The sequence below is a fragment of the Gobio gobio genome, assembly GCF_949357685.1.
Source record: "Gobio gobio genome assembly, chromosome: 11".
Taxonomy (NCBI): Eukaryota; Metazoa; Chordata; class Actinopteri; order Cypriniformes; family Gobionidae; genus Gobio; species Gobio gobio.
In genome coordinates, this window is record NC_137104.1 from 17,555,370 (window position 1) to 17,570,907 (window position 15,538).

General features: G+C 37.0%; 2 protein-coding genes across 2 annotated transcripts in view; one reads left to right on the forward strand and one right to left on the reverse strand.

The window, feature by feature from the left end:
• bzw2 (basic leucine zipper and W2 domains 2) overlaps positions 1-15,538 on the forward strand; it is a 440,416-nt gene that overhangs the window by 305,202 nt on the left and 119,676 nt on the right. The gene's annotated exons all lie outside the window — the stretch shown is intronic.
• On the reverse strand, positions 3,539-15,194 carry meox2b (mesenchyme homeobox 2b). Its single transcript, XM_079828298.1, has 3 exons — positions 13,149-15,194; positions 9,839-10,011; positions 3,539-5,111 (listed from the first exon to the last, which is right to left on the reverse strand). Exons 1-3 carry the CDS (start codon positions 13,636-13,638, stop codon positions 4,890-4,892), a joined length of 885 nt encoding a protein of 294 aa, XP_079684424.1. The 5' UTR covers positions 13,639-15,194; the 3' UTR covers positions 3,539-4,889.

Sequence of the window (15,538 nt, forward strand, 5' to 3'; positions counted from 1 at the left end):
ATGTTTTTTTTTTTTTTTGACTTTCATTGTATGAAAAAAAAGTGTTGCAATCTTTTGTATTCAGGTTTGTAATAAGGTAAGTGCATTTTTGGGGTGAATTGTCCCTTAAATTCTGCCATTTATTCACCCTCATGTCATTCTGAACACAAAATATAGTCAAAATATGCCATTAAAAACACAAAAAGGTGCACACATCCCGGTAAATTATCAGTAAATTACCAGAATTACTTTACCGGTAAATACACAAATATGCTGTTCACACAAGCAACGACATTGCTTTTTACCGGTAGGAGACCATTCACACAAAATACCAGTAAATTCTGTGATGTCAGTCATCGAAAAATTATATACGTTAGTTTCACTGTCTGTTCACTATCTGTATCTGTTGACGTCTGAGTGACAGGCGTAAGGGGATGATCAAACAGAATGAGCTTTTGCTCTTAAAAAACAAGCATATAGCATTGTGGCGAGCAGCGAGGCCGAGGGACCGTGAGGGCGGGACGAGGCGGCGCTCATCAGGGAGGATGAGCGCCAGCTGCGAGCCGCAGCGATCTCGGCCCTTGCGGAGGAGTGAGGGAGTATAAAGGAGGAGCGACGACAGTGAGGGACGAGAGAGGACCAGGCCTGGTTTTTATGTTGTATTTTATTTATGTTTTGTTATGTGTTGCTGCAGTCGACCGTGAGGGGCTGCAGCTTATTATTTTCACGTTTTGTTTATTTGTGTTTGTGTGTAGGCGGCAGTCGGCCGCGAGGGGCTGCCGCCGCCATATTTATTTTGTCTTTATTTTTGATTAAAACTTGTTGAATGTTCGCCGGTTCCCGCCTCCTTCTTCCCGTACAAACAACCATTACTACAGGCATCATTTCTGGCAGGTAACATTAGTCAAGCTTGCATCAGCTGACTGTCTACCTATAGGAAAATGACATCTATCACAGCATACATATATAAGCTCCTTCAGTACTATCAGCATCAATCGCGTTTCTCCAGAGCTCATTTACCCAGCTCCTAGTCTTGTCCAGTCAGGATTTGGTATTCTGATTCCCCTTGAATCAGACTAAATTCCTGAATTATTAATGATCAACATTAATGATATCTGCAATACATTATGTTGGTTCTGTTCTGTTTACCATTAGGGGGTTATTGCTGCTCTCCCTGCTCTTATCCATGCTAGGCTGCATGGATGCGCAGGGAGTTCTTGCCCAGAAAAGAACCATACCGCCAATCCAAACTATATGCTAATAGTCAATCAATCATCTTTGACGATAGTGGTCCTGACAGAAACACGAGACATGCATAATAGTTTTCAACTGAAGAGCCGCAGCGTTAATGAATGGAAAAGAAAACTGGGTCTCGAGAGGCTTCACGAGTTCACACTTACATATAATTTATAGAGAGTAAATTTAAATGCGTATTTGGCGTGCTGTCCGGAGGGAGGGCTTCGAGCTTGGAATTTGGCCCGAACCCATTTAAATAGAAAAAACTATTAAAAAGCTTTCTGTAAACAGCAAAGTGTAATCATCTCCATAATAACTTGATTTTGGCCCAAAGTAGACTTACGTCAGCGCGTTCTGACTTCGGACGTGCTCATACCGGTAATCTTCATTCTGCCCTTACTGGTAAACTGGTAAAAAGGTCCTGTTCACACATGATCTCTTACCGGTAATTTACTGGTAATTTACCAGTAAAGACTGTATAGCTGCATTTCCATCGCACAAACTTTCCCGAGGAACTTTGAGATGGTACTCGTGTGTTTTGACTACAGAGACCAGGGTCTCAGGCTCACAAGGTAGTACTTTTTTCAAAGTTCAGGAACTTTTGGGTGAACATGCTGAGTTTGCACAGCATTTTGATTGGTTGACTCCATGCAGCATTTTATTTCAACCACCATTTTTAAAAGTCTGTAAAAGTCTCAGCCTCAAACGTCACGCCCAAGGACCGCTGGCTGAATGTCTGATGCATATGGCACACTTATCTGGAAACACTTCAGGAGTTTCGAAGTCATCATCTGATTGGTTGAATTCTACAAGATGTCCGTGTGTGTTGAGTTCTTTAACGGTCCGCCTGGAAACAAATGCAGTGACGCCTTGAGAACGAGCGCTTATCAGGATCAACTAAAGGCTGGATTTTCAAAAGTTTATAAAGGTCACGGCTTCATTGTTACAGCAAACTTGCACAACGTTCTTGAATTAATAATTTATAGATGCATGCCGGTCTGTTATTGCAGGGACATCGACTTTACATTTTCACGCTCCTAAACATGACACGGAACAAAGCGAACTGTGATTGGTTGCTTTACATGTCAGTCAAACGTCTCTTGGGCGGTCCTTGACCAATGAAAGCTGCGATATATTCCAGAAGGACTAGCAGTAAGAGTTCTTTGCTATTCGAATCAACAATGGAGTTTAAAAACACGACAATGGACCAACGACAAGGTTAAGGCTTTATTAAGCTTATATGCGGAGGACGATACAGAGGACAAAATCCAGTTTGCCTACGAAGACAGCAACCAGCCTGGGGAGAAAAAGTTCCTGGGATAAATTGTTCCGGGTAATTTTGGTGGAAACGCGGCTTATGTGTGGAAGGGGCTATTGCGAAAAATGTTGGTAGCCAAACCCATTGACTTCCATTGTATGGTCAAACAATATAATGGAAGTCAATGGGAACAGAAACATTCTTCAAAATATCTTCTTTTGTATTCAGCAGAAGAATGAAAGTCATACAGGTTTGGAACAACATGAGGGTAATTATTTTTGGGTGAACCATCCCTACCTACTTCTTTGCACAGTATTTCAAAGAATTTTCAGAGAAAGAGACATCACACCAACGGCAAATCAACAAAATCTTACGAAAGATAGGTTTGTTTGGAAAGACAAACAGAAAAAAAGTCTTGCTTGTTTACCTACGTTTGTTTGTGCTCGACTTTGTTTGTGATCCGTGGTGTATTTTTCATACCTAAGTCATGTTTGTCTTGATTTGTGTTTATTTGCGCGTGTTTTATTGATTTGTCTGTTTGGGACCGCTTCTGACGGGCCATATTCATCATGTGTTGTTTAGACACGACTGTGATCAGTGCAGCTGGGTGCTTGGCAGGGTTTGAGGGGTCATAAATATATTTCCCATTCATTTCGTAAAGCCACGAATTGTTTCCCCAAGGGGATCGTTCTTCGTCTCACTTTGATCACAGTATATCATACACAAACATCTAAATCGGACGGCTAATCAAAAACGTCTTCCACAGAGAGAAAATGCATGGCTGGCTTTGACCACAACTGAAAACAAATCCACTTAGCCTGGGTTTTGCCTATGTGTCGGGGGAACGGCTAAGCCACAAATCAAACGAGTCCAAACTTCTGCAGCTATCGAATCACCAGCTGCTCTCATATATGAGCAACGACGTTCAAGAAGTTGGCCGACTCGATAAAGTGCCAGTCCAGAAATTAGAATGCACACTCACGTGGTCTTCACAGAAACGGCAAACCATAATATTAGTTCTTCAAAATGGCTTTCCATAACATTTACATCACATAATCCTCTTCAACGTTTGGTAAGAACATTTCCTTTTTTTTTATTTTTGTGAAATGTATTATTTTTTTCATGAAAAAAGGTGAAATCGAAATACCTAACATTTGTTTATTTACAGGGTAAATAAAAGATATGAACTAGATTGTAAACCTGAACAGAAAAAAGAAAATATTCAATTTTTAATGTTGCATTCATAAATATGAACACTACCATTCAAAAGTTTGGGGTCTTTTTTGTTTGTTTGAAAGAAACAATGTTTTATTAAATAAATCACATAAATGACAGTAAAGACTTGTATGATGTTACAAAAGATAAATGCTGTTCTTTTGAACTTTCTATTCATCAAAGAAACCTGAAAAAAAAAAAAAAGTCTCATGGTTTCCACAAAAATTTGAATTAGCACATGCATCTTGACACTGAAGACTGGAGTAATGGCTGCTGAAAGTTCAGCTTTGCCATCACAAGAATAAATTACATTTTATGTAATAATATTTCACAATATTTCTGTTTTACTGTGTTTTTGATCAAATGAATGCAGTCTTGGTGAGCATAAGAGAACACAAACATTTAAAAAATCTTACCAACCCCAAACTTTTGAACTGTGGTGTATTTTTTTACTCCTTTAGTGGTCATGGAAAATGATTCGCAGTCCTTCAGCACACAAGCCTCAGGAAAGGCAAGTGAAAATGATCCTTTAAGTATCCTTCTAAATTAAATGTTTATCAATATGCTGCATATGTCAGTTTCAATCTATTTGATTACCCAAAAGTACCCATATATTGTCTAAAAACAACTCTGAGTTTCATTCAAACTCATCAATTAATCAACAAATAGTCAGCAAATTGTCATTAATGGGGTCCTTTGTTCCTTTACAAATGGACAAAGATAATACTTATTCTGTGCTGTCACAGATTATGCTAATCTATTTTGTAATCAATGATATTTTTTTTAAATCAAAATCTGCAAAAATACAGTAGCAATCAGTAAGGCCAAAACTTAAAACAGTGCAAAAATCCTCTCCAAGGCACTCGTGTGGAATGTTTACAACATTCGAACGTATACATTTATTTACAATGTCAATCTTAAGAGTCAAACACGAATGAACGCGTCGTCTCTTGACAAGTGTGGCCACCTTTATACCCCTTTGACGTTTATTTAGAGTAATCTTCAAAGTTTGGTGCCATTGGGGGCCGAGCTCTGGTTTGCAACCCAGTGAGCATCTGTTTCACAGACCAAGAACAAACCCTAACCACTCAGAATGAAATAACAAAGCATGGCCCAGTACTAGTTGTTAACAGCCTTCGGAGTACCAACATAGTTGATTCCTGAGGAAATTGCCAGGTTGGGACTGGGTGGAGTCCGGGCATCATAAATGTGCGTGCTCGGAGCTCTGGTCACTGTCGTGACTGTCGTCCTCGTTGCTAGGAGAACCGATGGGATGGTGTAGTCCGACCATTGGGGAAAACTCGGAAGGCAAGAGAGTTCCTTTTTTTACGTTCACCAGTTCTTTCTCGCGCGCAGCGGCCCCTTGCTGCCCTCCCTTCACCCGCTTCCATTTCATCCTTCGGTTCTGGAACCACACCTTTACCTGCATGAAAGAGAAATGCTGTTCAAGTAGTCATATTAAGTAAACAGAAAAACAGAATACAGAATTCTAGTTCAAAAAGTTAGTGTGAAGTTTTTTTCAAAAATACACTGCTGTTAGTGTAATTTTTAATATATAATATAGTACATTTAATTTCTCCATATGAATTGCCCATAAACATGTTATCCTACTTTATTGTTATTTGATATACTATTATAGTTTTTGTTAATATTTTAAATGAGATTTTCTGTTTATATTTTTTTTTATGTTTTTAAAGAAATCTCTTCTGCTCACCAAGGCTGCATTTATGTTAAACAAAAATATAAAAAAAGCTGTAATATTGTGACATATTATTAAAATGTAAAATAACTGTTTTCTATTTGTATATATTTTAAAATGTAATTTATTCCTGTGATGCAAAGCTGAATTTTCAGCATCATTACTCCAGTCTTCAGTGTCATGGTCATTCAGAAATCATTCTAGTATGATGATTTGCTGCTCAAGAAACATTTATGATTATTATCAATATTGAAAGAAATTGTTTTAGGATTCTTCGATGAATAGAAAGTTCAAAAGAACAGTATTTATCTGAAATAGAAAGCTTTTGTAACATTGTACTACCGTTCAAAAGTTGTGGGTTGGTAAGAATTATTAAAAAAAAAAAATTGGGGAAAAAACGAATTATTAATAATTTGCGAAATTAATATATTTATTCAGCAAGGGTGCATTAAATTGATCAAGTGACAGTATAGACATTTTATAATGTTGCAAAAGCTTTATATTTCAGATAAATGCTGTTCTTTTGAACTTTAAATAATCCTGAAACAGTCGTACACTGTTTTCAATATTGATAATAATCATAAATGTTTCTTGAGCAGCAAATCATCATATTAAAATTATTTCTGAGGGATCATGTGACTCTAAAGACTGGAGTAAAGATGCTGAAAATTCAGCTTTGAATAACAGAAATAAATTGCATTTGAAAATATATTCAAATAGAAAAAAGTTATTTTAAATTGTTCACAATAATATTGTTTTTGCTGTATTTTTGATCAAATAAATGCAGCCTTGGTGAGACGAGACTTCTTTTAAAACCATTCAAAAATCTTAATGATTCATATATATATATATATATATATATATATATATATATATATATATATATATATATATATATATATATATATATATATATATATATATATATATATATATTTAATAATCATATAATATTATCATTTTACATAGTTAATTTTGTGTCACTATTTATTTAAATTTTTTTAATCTATTTAGTTTTTTTTAAATAATCTGAAAACAATGTGACATAATTAGATGCAGCATGGCAAAATTTAAATCTGTTTTGATTTTAACAGTAAAATAATAGAAATACTATGTACAAAAAATATTCTGCATATTTTAGAGTAGGGAAAAAACTAATTTTGTAATTTTGTTTTATTGCAAAAACTTTTGTGTGAAACTTCAGTAAAGTTCCTGTAAAGCGTCCTGTGGCCAATTCAAAATTACATTTTGAATTTCATATTGCTTCTTCAAGAACCAAATGAGGTTCATTATTGTGATATGCAGCACGTTTAAGCTTCCGTAAGAGGTTTATTCTTGCGCGTCAAACATGTTCAGTTGAGCTTCTATTTATATACACTGATCAATGTGAATGAAAGCCTAAATTCAATCTGTTTATCATAAAGCGATCGAGTCTCTTCAGAAAATTAGGACTAAACCCCTCGATTCATATGGATTCGTTTTATAATCTCTTTATGAACTTTTTGAAGCATCAACATGTCAATTGCGTGGCTGTCAATGGAGACTACAGAACTGGCTCAGACTTTATTAAAATGATCTTCATTTGTGTTCCAAAGATGAAAGAAAGTCTTACGGATTCGATATGAGGGTGAGTAAATGATGACAGAATTTTCCTTTTTGGGTGAACTATCCCGTTAAGGGAAACAAATTAATAAAATAAGTGTTGTTTGCTCATTAGGAATCATTTTTGGCAAAGCTATTATACAGTAGTCAATTACACACAATGTTTATAGGGCTTTATTGGTATCTTAGCAACGCAGGCGTCCAAGATCTGCATCAGGGAAACTCAACGCCACTTAGTGGGAATGTGTGTTAGGGTGTGTGTTATGGCACTTTCCAGAAAGAGTTGTTTTGGCATGTAGACCCCCACTCTAAAACCACCATCATGCTCACTGTATCAGAACCCCCTTCATAGTATGCCTGTGTATCAGATTGGATGAGCGACAGATGTAAAGTTTTCTGCCAACACAGCACTCAGATCCCACACGTATAGACCACATACATAAACCAAGTAAAACACCTCATTGTGCGTCGCGGATAGATTCGAAGGGTCCTTCATATCTGCTTTGAATCTTTAAACTCCCTCACAGTGGATCTGTTCTTGTGTTTTTCTTTTAGAACAGACTTCTGGGAAGTTTGGTGGAGCAGCGATATGATTGGCTCTCTGGGGGACTAGCATTGGCTCTCTGGGCTATTTCCACCTGGTCAGTTATGTGCTGATGTAAAACTCCTGGTCGCCCGTTGACCCATGTTCCAGGTCCTGACTTGACACTTTTCTCTGTATTTGCGTCTCCACTGTGATGATCAAGCTGCTGCCTAAAACGGGTCGATCAGATCTGGACCGAGTTGTGGCGCCTCACCCCCCACCTCGGGCTTGACAGGGGACTATTTCAGGCTGAGGAGGTTATTTTAGGAAGCGCAGCGCAGGTATTTTAGAGTGAGCTCCTAAATGACTCGGCAGATTTCCTTACATGTCAAAAACTTTTAGTTGAAGTGTGAGAACTCTTTTGCAATTCTTTGTGTGACAAATTGTATAAATCCAATAGGCCTACATCAAAGGTGCACAAAAAGAGCTGATTTTCAGACTTTGTTGTTTAAGATCTGAGATCAACCCACGTCCACAGATTTCTTGGATCTGTGCTGAGAGTCACTGGATAGGAAGTAATTGTGTGGAGGAGTAGGAAGGAGAAATGGGAATGAAACGCAAAAAGGCAAATCCTAGTTGAGTTGTTTATAAGGTTTTTTTTTTTTAGGCCAAGACTCAGCTGGAATGATCCTAAACTCTGGAGTGGGTGTGTGGGAAATTTTGAAGAATTTGTACAGTGAACTTCACCACTGCCTAAATTTAAATACATTTAAAGATGAATATGCAAGGCCGGCACTAGTTTTCACTCCAGTGAATATTTCTCAAAGTTGGTATATTTTTGAGTTGACAAAAAAAGACCTAAAAAGGGAGTGTATATACAGCACTGGTCAAAAGTTTGGAAACATTACTATTTTTAATGTTTTTGATTAAAACCTGTCTCTAATCAAACCTGCATTTATTTGACCAAAACAGTAATATTGTGAAATATTGTTACAATTTAAAATAATGGTTTTCTATTTTAATATACTTTAAAATATAATTTATTTCTGTGATGCAAAGTTGAATTTTCATCAGCTTTCATAGCTTCAGAGTCACATGATCCTTCAGAAATCATTCTAATATGCTGCTTAATTATCAATGTTGGAAACAATTGTGCTTTTTTTGTGTTTTTTCAGGATTCTTTGATGAATAACAAGGTAAAAAAAAGAACAGCATTTATTAAAAATATAAACTTTTTGTAACAATATACACTAGTTCAAAAGTTTGGGGTCAGTCATTTTTTTTCCTTCGTTAAAAAATAAAAGAAATTAATACTTTTATTCAGCAAGGATGTGTTCCTTTTAGCTTTTTATTCATCAATGGATCATGCATAGATTCGAAATAATATTAAGCAGCACAACAGCTTCCAACATTGATAATAATCAAATCAGCAAATTAGAATGATTTATGAAGGATCATGTGACACTGAAGACTGGAGTAATGGCTGATGAAAATTCAGCTTTGCATCAAAGAAATCAATTCTATTAAAATAGAAAACCATAAATTGTAATAATATTTCACAATATTACAGTTTTTCTATATTTTTGATCAAACAAATGCAGTCTTGATTAGCATGAGAGACTTTCAAAAACATAACAATGGTACAACAAAAAAAGGTATAATATATCTAAGGTAATAAAAATGTATATATCACTTTTTAAAAGGTTTATGTCACTGCATTTAATCAGATGGGAAAATTGGATGCTTTTATTTTGCAATAGAAATGTGCTCATCTGGGTCCCCTGGCCTGGCCTTCTGTCTTTTCTAATAAAAGCCCTTAGAAAAAAATACATTCTTGAAAACACAACGTGTGTACGCATAAAAAAAATCTAACTTGAGGTTTAACATCATGGCTACATTTGACAGTTTGTCAGACTTCACTGTCAGCGTTATTCACAGGATCCGATGCACATAAAAAAAAAAAAAAGAAAAGAAAAAGTGGGAATCCCTCCCTCAAACCAAATGAGTGGACTATATCATAGGGAACTGGACCCTTTGACACAGGACCCTGTGGAAAACACGTCACTCATTTCTAACGTAAAACATATTTTTAGAGAGCTCATACTGAAATATGTTGAGATTTGTATCAGTAAATGAGGGCATACAATTGAATTGGTTGAGAAATACTAACATTTAGCATTGCGCTTATCACTTTATACGACTTGATCACTTTAAATGTAGTCAGCCTTTTTTACCCATCAATTTAAGAAATATTCTCAAAGCCAATGGAAGTGCCATTGTTATGTCTCCTGGTAACTTGTGAAAACAGACTCAGCGTTGAACGTACTTGTCTCTCTGTGAGGTCAAGGTTGACAGCGATTTCGTAACGTCTAAGCCGTGTCAGATAGTTGTGGTGAGCGAATTCTGATTCCAGTTCTCGAATCTGTTCCTTGGTGAACGCTGTGCGCTCCTTCCTAGGTTTACTGCTCACGTCTGACTTATAGCTCCCATCCTGGGAATCTGAAATGAAAAACAGATCACTTTCCAGCCGCTGTAAATGCACAGAAAAAGAAAAAGAAAGAAAAAAGAACATGAGAGAAAGCAAAAAGGGTGAAATAATAAGATGGTGTGATAAACTGCAGGGCTCTGAAATAAAATAAACGAACAAAAATAAAAATGAAAGCGGAACAATTTGGCCTGCCAATCACCATTTATTATGGCGATATGGCTCTGGTGTTTTTAGCAGGCGGAGAAGGGCAAGAGAACGGAGCACATGCTCTCAAATCTGGCCTCAATCAACAGGGCTTCGTTCACACTCTCCAACAATCAGATCAATTTACTCTTTATTTTCCACACACTTCTCTTTTAACAGAATACATTAAGCTTTCCCAAGGAACATATCTGATTGGTTAAAAAATGATCAAATTCAACTGTAACTGTGTATGTGTAGATTGAAGCTTGTTAAATGATATATTATAGTTATAGTAATATATAAAGTCTTTATTATTAAGGTAAAAAATATGAACATTTACAATCTCAGATTGGGTATAGAATCACAGAGCTGGATCCCTTCATATATTAGTTTCATTTTAAATAATCCATTTAAAAAATGTAACTTGGTGCTTCCTGAACCGTTTCTTTAAAAGTAACAATAGCAAAGTATATAAATTCCAGAGCTGACAATTATTTGGGTTATCATTTTAGCGAGAATTACATTTTTCTATAGACTAAAGCAACTGTTGTTAAAAAATAAACTTAAAAAAGTACTTTATGTGGTAAAATCTAAATTATTTAATTTGACTCAAATAAAAAAAATCACTGAATCAACCTAAATACAGTCGGTCACTCCAAAAAAATTATAATACAAATTCAAGGGATCAATAAGGTAGAAATAACTTTTAAAAGGTTACAATCACAGGCCATCACTGAAAAGCATCTAATATGATTCTCATTATTATGCAATTATTGTGTGTACATTTTCTTTGAAATATTTATGATCTAAAACTACTGTGCTGCGAGTTTGATAATCACACATTTTTCTTTACAAATTTTCAAATATCATTTTTTTAAGCTGAGTTAACAGATTGGAAACGTCCAATACAAATCAGTTTGTTAAAAAAAAGCTTTATTTAAAGGAAAATATGTTTTCAATGAATATCTTTTCGCTTGCCATTCGAGGACGGGTATGATTTAGATGTCGAATTTTTGGCTCCTTTGAAAGCGGCAGAGAAATACAACTGCTCTAGAAATCCAAGGTTTTTACAGTACACGCGATTATGAGCTTTGAAAATCGTATTTCATATGCAACATCACTTTTATGAATAATCTATAATCTGTTCAGCCTATCGCTGCAACATCTCGACATGTGACACGGCTTTAAATGAAAACCACACTGCCTTTGATAACTGCCAACAGACTGGAGGAAATTAGATTTGGTATAAAGGCACAGCAAGTGCCAACAGGAGCCTTCTGGAACTTTCTACCACCATTGGGCCTATCCATCAGTATGCCATCAAGCCATAAATTACAGGCACCTGAATGAAAAGCTACAGCATTTAGGCGTCCATCATGACATGACAAAAAAAAATGGATGTACAGTACAAGATGGAGTAATGCAGTTCAACTAACTGTAAAGGTGACAAAAAGTTCAATCTTAGAAACACAACAGAGACATTTTTCTGAAGACATTCACAATTCCACTGTACACAGTACGACGAGATCTCATTGTTCGTGCAGAACAACAATTTTTTTCTGCACCTCTGTTTTTAAAGACTATATGTCAATGTCAAACCACTTAGATCACCAGGTGTGACATTTTCTATTGTTCTTGAGATTTAAGGGTCCCATTTTATAAAAACTGTCCAGCTGCAGCTCTAACGGTTTTCCCCAGCCGTAAATGGTGCGTATGCATTTGGGGGGTATCAAAAGCGCAGCTGCGGGCAGTGTGAGCATTTAACAGCGGCTTTCACCTGTGGTCCATTAAAGACCTGAGGGTAAATGCCAGAGTGACTTACACCTCTGAGACTGATGAGAGAAAGAAACAGGGCAGCCTCACAGCACCAGGCCCTGCCATTAAAACACTACTGTGCCGTGTCCAGCCCGTTCTGGATTCTGTTTCTTTTGTTTAATTACCTCATTCATTCTCTTTTCAAGCTTTCTCTCTATATAATAGACATGTCTCTAGACATATCAAGCTGTTTTTGACCATATTTATACAACAGCTCCTTTTGATATATGTGTAAAGCTTGCACGCTCCTCTATATGGTTCATGGGTGGATTAGAACGGTTTATGTGTGTGAATCTTATCTCAATGTGTTAATGTGTAAAAAGTGTGAAGTATGGTGAGTTTGATTATCACAAAGCCTTTTCTTTTATCTGGTACTAGTTTGATATTTTCTTCAGTTTGATTTTCTTCTTATCTCTTTTCTAACACAGGGCAGTTGTATTGAATTATCCCATGTTAAATACTTCAGAAATAAAATAAAATCCATTTACTACATATAGCACCCTTTTTTTTAACTGTCAAGATATGGACCAATTTGTATAAAATAAAATTAAAAATCTTATATGAAATTTGAATTTTAAAATAAATGTCTTAAATTTTTCCCCTATTTTAAATAAATGTGACAGAATACAAAAGGTAGGCCTACACTCATTTTTAAATCACGAATTATTGCTAAATAAAAAGATTTTGTGAAGTTATATTAAACTAAAGTTATATTAAAAACTTATAATTTGGTGTATTAACTAATTTTCTTTAATATTTATGTTATGATATATTAACAAAATGACAGTCATATTTCAAATTCATAGTGCCTTGAAAAAATGTGGTGCTCCATTCAAATTCTAAATCCAAACACCCGATTTTCTATTCCAAGGCCAGATTACAGAAATTAGACAATACAAAAAAATATATACGTAAAATATGATGAAATTTTGTTTTACTGACCAAAGTCAGAAAGTCCTTTAGTTAAACTATTCTGAACTTAAGTTAGTTCTTAAGTTAAGTTCTCCAGTCATGACAAGCACTTGAATTATTCATATATTTTCTAATTTAACTATTCAAAAGAATCTACATAAAGAAAAGTATTTATTAGAAATAACATACAATGATTTTTTTTTTTACTGGATGCATAAGAACACGGAAGAAAACATACCTGAACTGTCACTCTTTCCTTTGCTGTTCCGTCGCTCCGGCTCAGCAGGTGACATGTTCTGTCTCCCGTATTCTCCAGGCACACATGACACCCCAGAGGGGTCACTTCCAGCGAGCGTTGGGTTACCCACGCACAGGCCTTGTGAGCCCGCTCCTCCTGCACCACACAGTTCTGGAGCAGCAGAGTCAGGGTGCGGCAGGCAGAGGTTGTGGCGCTCGCCGTCGATCGACGGCATCTGCGGGACGTGCCATGAGGACTGATGCTGCGAGTGGTGTGGATGCTGCGGAGTGGGGTGAACTCTGAGGTGAGGTCCTCTGAAGCTGCCCTCCTCCCCCGCGTAGCTGCAGGGCGGCGAGGGTCCTGGGAGGTCGGGGTAGGAGACGTGGTCGGAGCGACCGTGCAGGGCCAAGGAGGACTGGGTGAACGCTGGGTGCAGGGCTTGGGATGGGGCGTGCGGGCTCCGGAGGCATCCGAACAGAGAGTGATCCATGTTCTCTTAGTGTTGAAAGTTCCACTTAACTCCAGACTCTGAGAAACCAGGGGAAGCCGAAAAGCCCAAAAAACACACAGCCTCGCACCCGCGGCCACCGTAGTCCAGGAGTCGACGGCGAAAGGAAGAGGGAGCGGGCGGCGATGAAAGGCAAGGCCTCCGGTAATCCTGAGCATGCAGCCCCGTTGCCAGGCCGAAAAAGTGGGTAAACACACACAGCCTGCAAGAGGAAGCTCGGGTGACAGATGGGAGAGAGAGAGAAAGAGAGGGAGAGAGAGAGAGAAAGACAGAGCCGTCTGGGCCCGAGTGGATACAGCGCTTCTGGAGAAGTGGTGTTGGAGCGAGGGAGCGAGGGAACGTGGGAGGGGGGGTTGAACGGAGGTGCTGGAGGAATGGATGTTATATATAGGGCGTAACATGAGAGGGAGGTTGGGTCGCAGGCTCCTCGCTACTGACCACATGCATACGATCTTCCTCCAGAACGACAAGGTACAATAAATCTGAGGCCAGCCAACTAGTTCTGGGCCCATGAAAACGGGGGGGACGATATTTTGGACTCGGGCTATCTGATCCCAAGGACACTTTTTCTAAGAAATGAGTTGCATAAGCTGCCAAATAGTGAGTGTGGAATGGATCGAAGGGGTTTACGGGGGTCTAAAGGGTGGTACGGAGGATTGGGATGAGGGGTTTTGGAGCGCTATCTTGTGTCTATCTGTCTGTAGGTTTACCCAAAATCATCTAGATTGTCAGCATCATCTTGCAAAGGACTGTTAAAAAAAGCATATACAACAATATTTGACTCAACTGATATAAATATCCAGTCTGTATGAGATACCAGTCACTAATATTTAACACATAAAAACGACAATTGTATAAAAGTGTCTTTAATTTTAATTCAATAACAGAACTTATCAAATATAATACTGACAGTCTGTCTACCCTGCAAATGGCAAGCTCGACTTGCTGTTGGAGACATAAAACAATATGCAGATTTCCATAAATCTGTCTAGAAATAGATACACTGGTCACTTGCAAAAAAAAAAAAATATCGTAGAGAACACAGATGCTGTTCATTCTCGTATGTATTTCTCAGATGGAAAACCATATTTCTCTCCCAGAATGCTCAATGAAACTGAAAACTTAAAAGAACCCTTTTGTCACAAAATGTCTTTGGTTTTGAGCAAGGCATGAAAACTCGTTTTATGATCCAAGTTGACATGCAATACAGGAAAATTACATATTTTAATGAATAAGTTAATGAAAACAAAAACAATTTTAATTGTCTTTTCATACTGCAAAAATTCAGAACAATCCAAATGAATGTTATTGGTTGGGAGAGCAATTCATTTTTTCCCCCCACCATTTTAATTTCACTTTATAGATTTCAACCACAATGAAATAACAGCTCTTAGCAATGCAGAGATCATAAAGGATCTCATTTTTTATGTGGTGGAAACTTGCTGAAGAAAGTGTTGCTCATGAATGCATTGCAATTACAAAAAAAGCTGGCAAAATGGAAAATGAAAGTGTTTAATCTCCTTTCAGTGTCTAATAAAGTTATTAAAATATAGTCTTGTGGCAAGTTCGTAGTTTATCATTTCAGAATGTATTTTTGTGCAACTCTTGTCCGTGATTACTTAGCAGTACATTTAATAAAAAATAAAAGGCTTTGGAATTCTTCGATGGATAAAAATATATTTTTTTCATCTCAGTTTTATTGAATCCAGAACTCGCTTGGACCGGTAATTTAGCACTTTTATGATTGGTGTAGCTCAGCTGGTGTAAAAATATAATAATAAATCAAATAAAACGTAGCTGTGGACTTTCCACCGAGCTGCATTAGCTTCATTTTACTCAACATTATTTGACACAACTAGCAGTTCTGTTTTGAACCCGATTC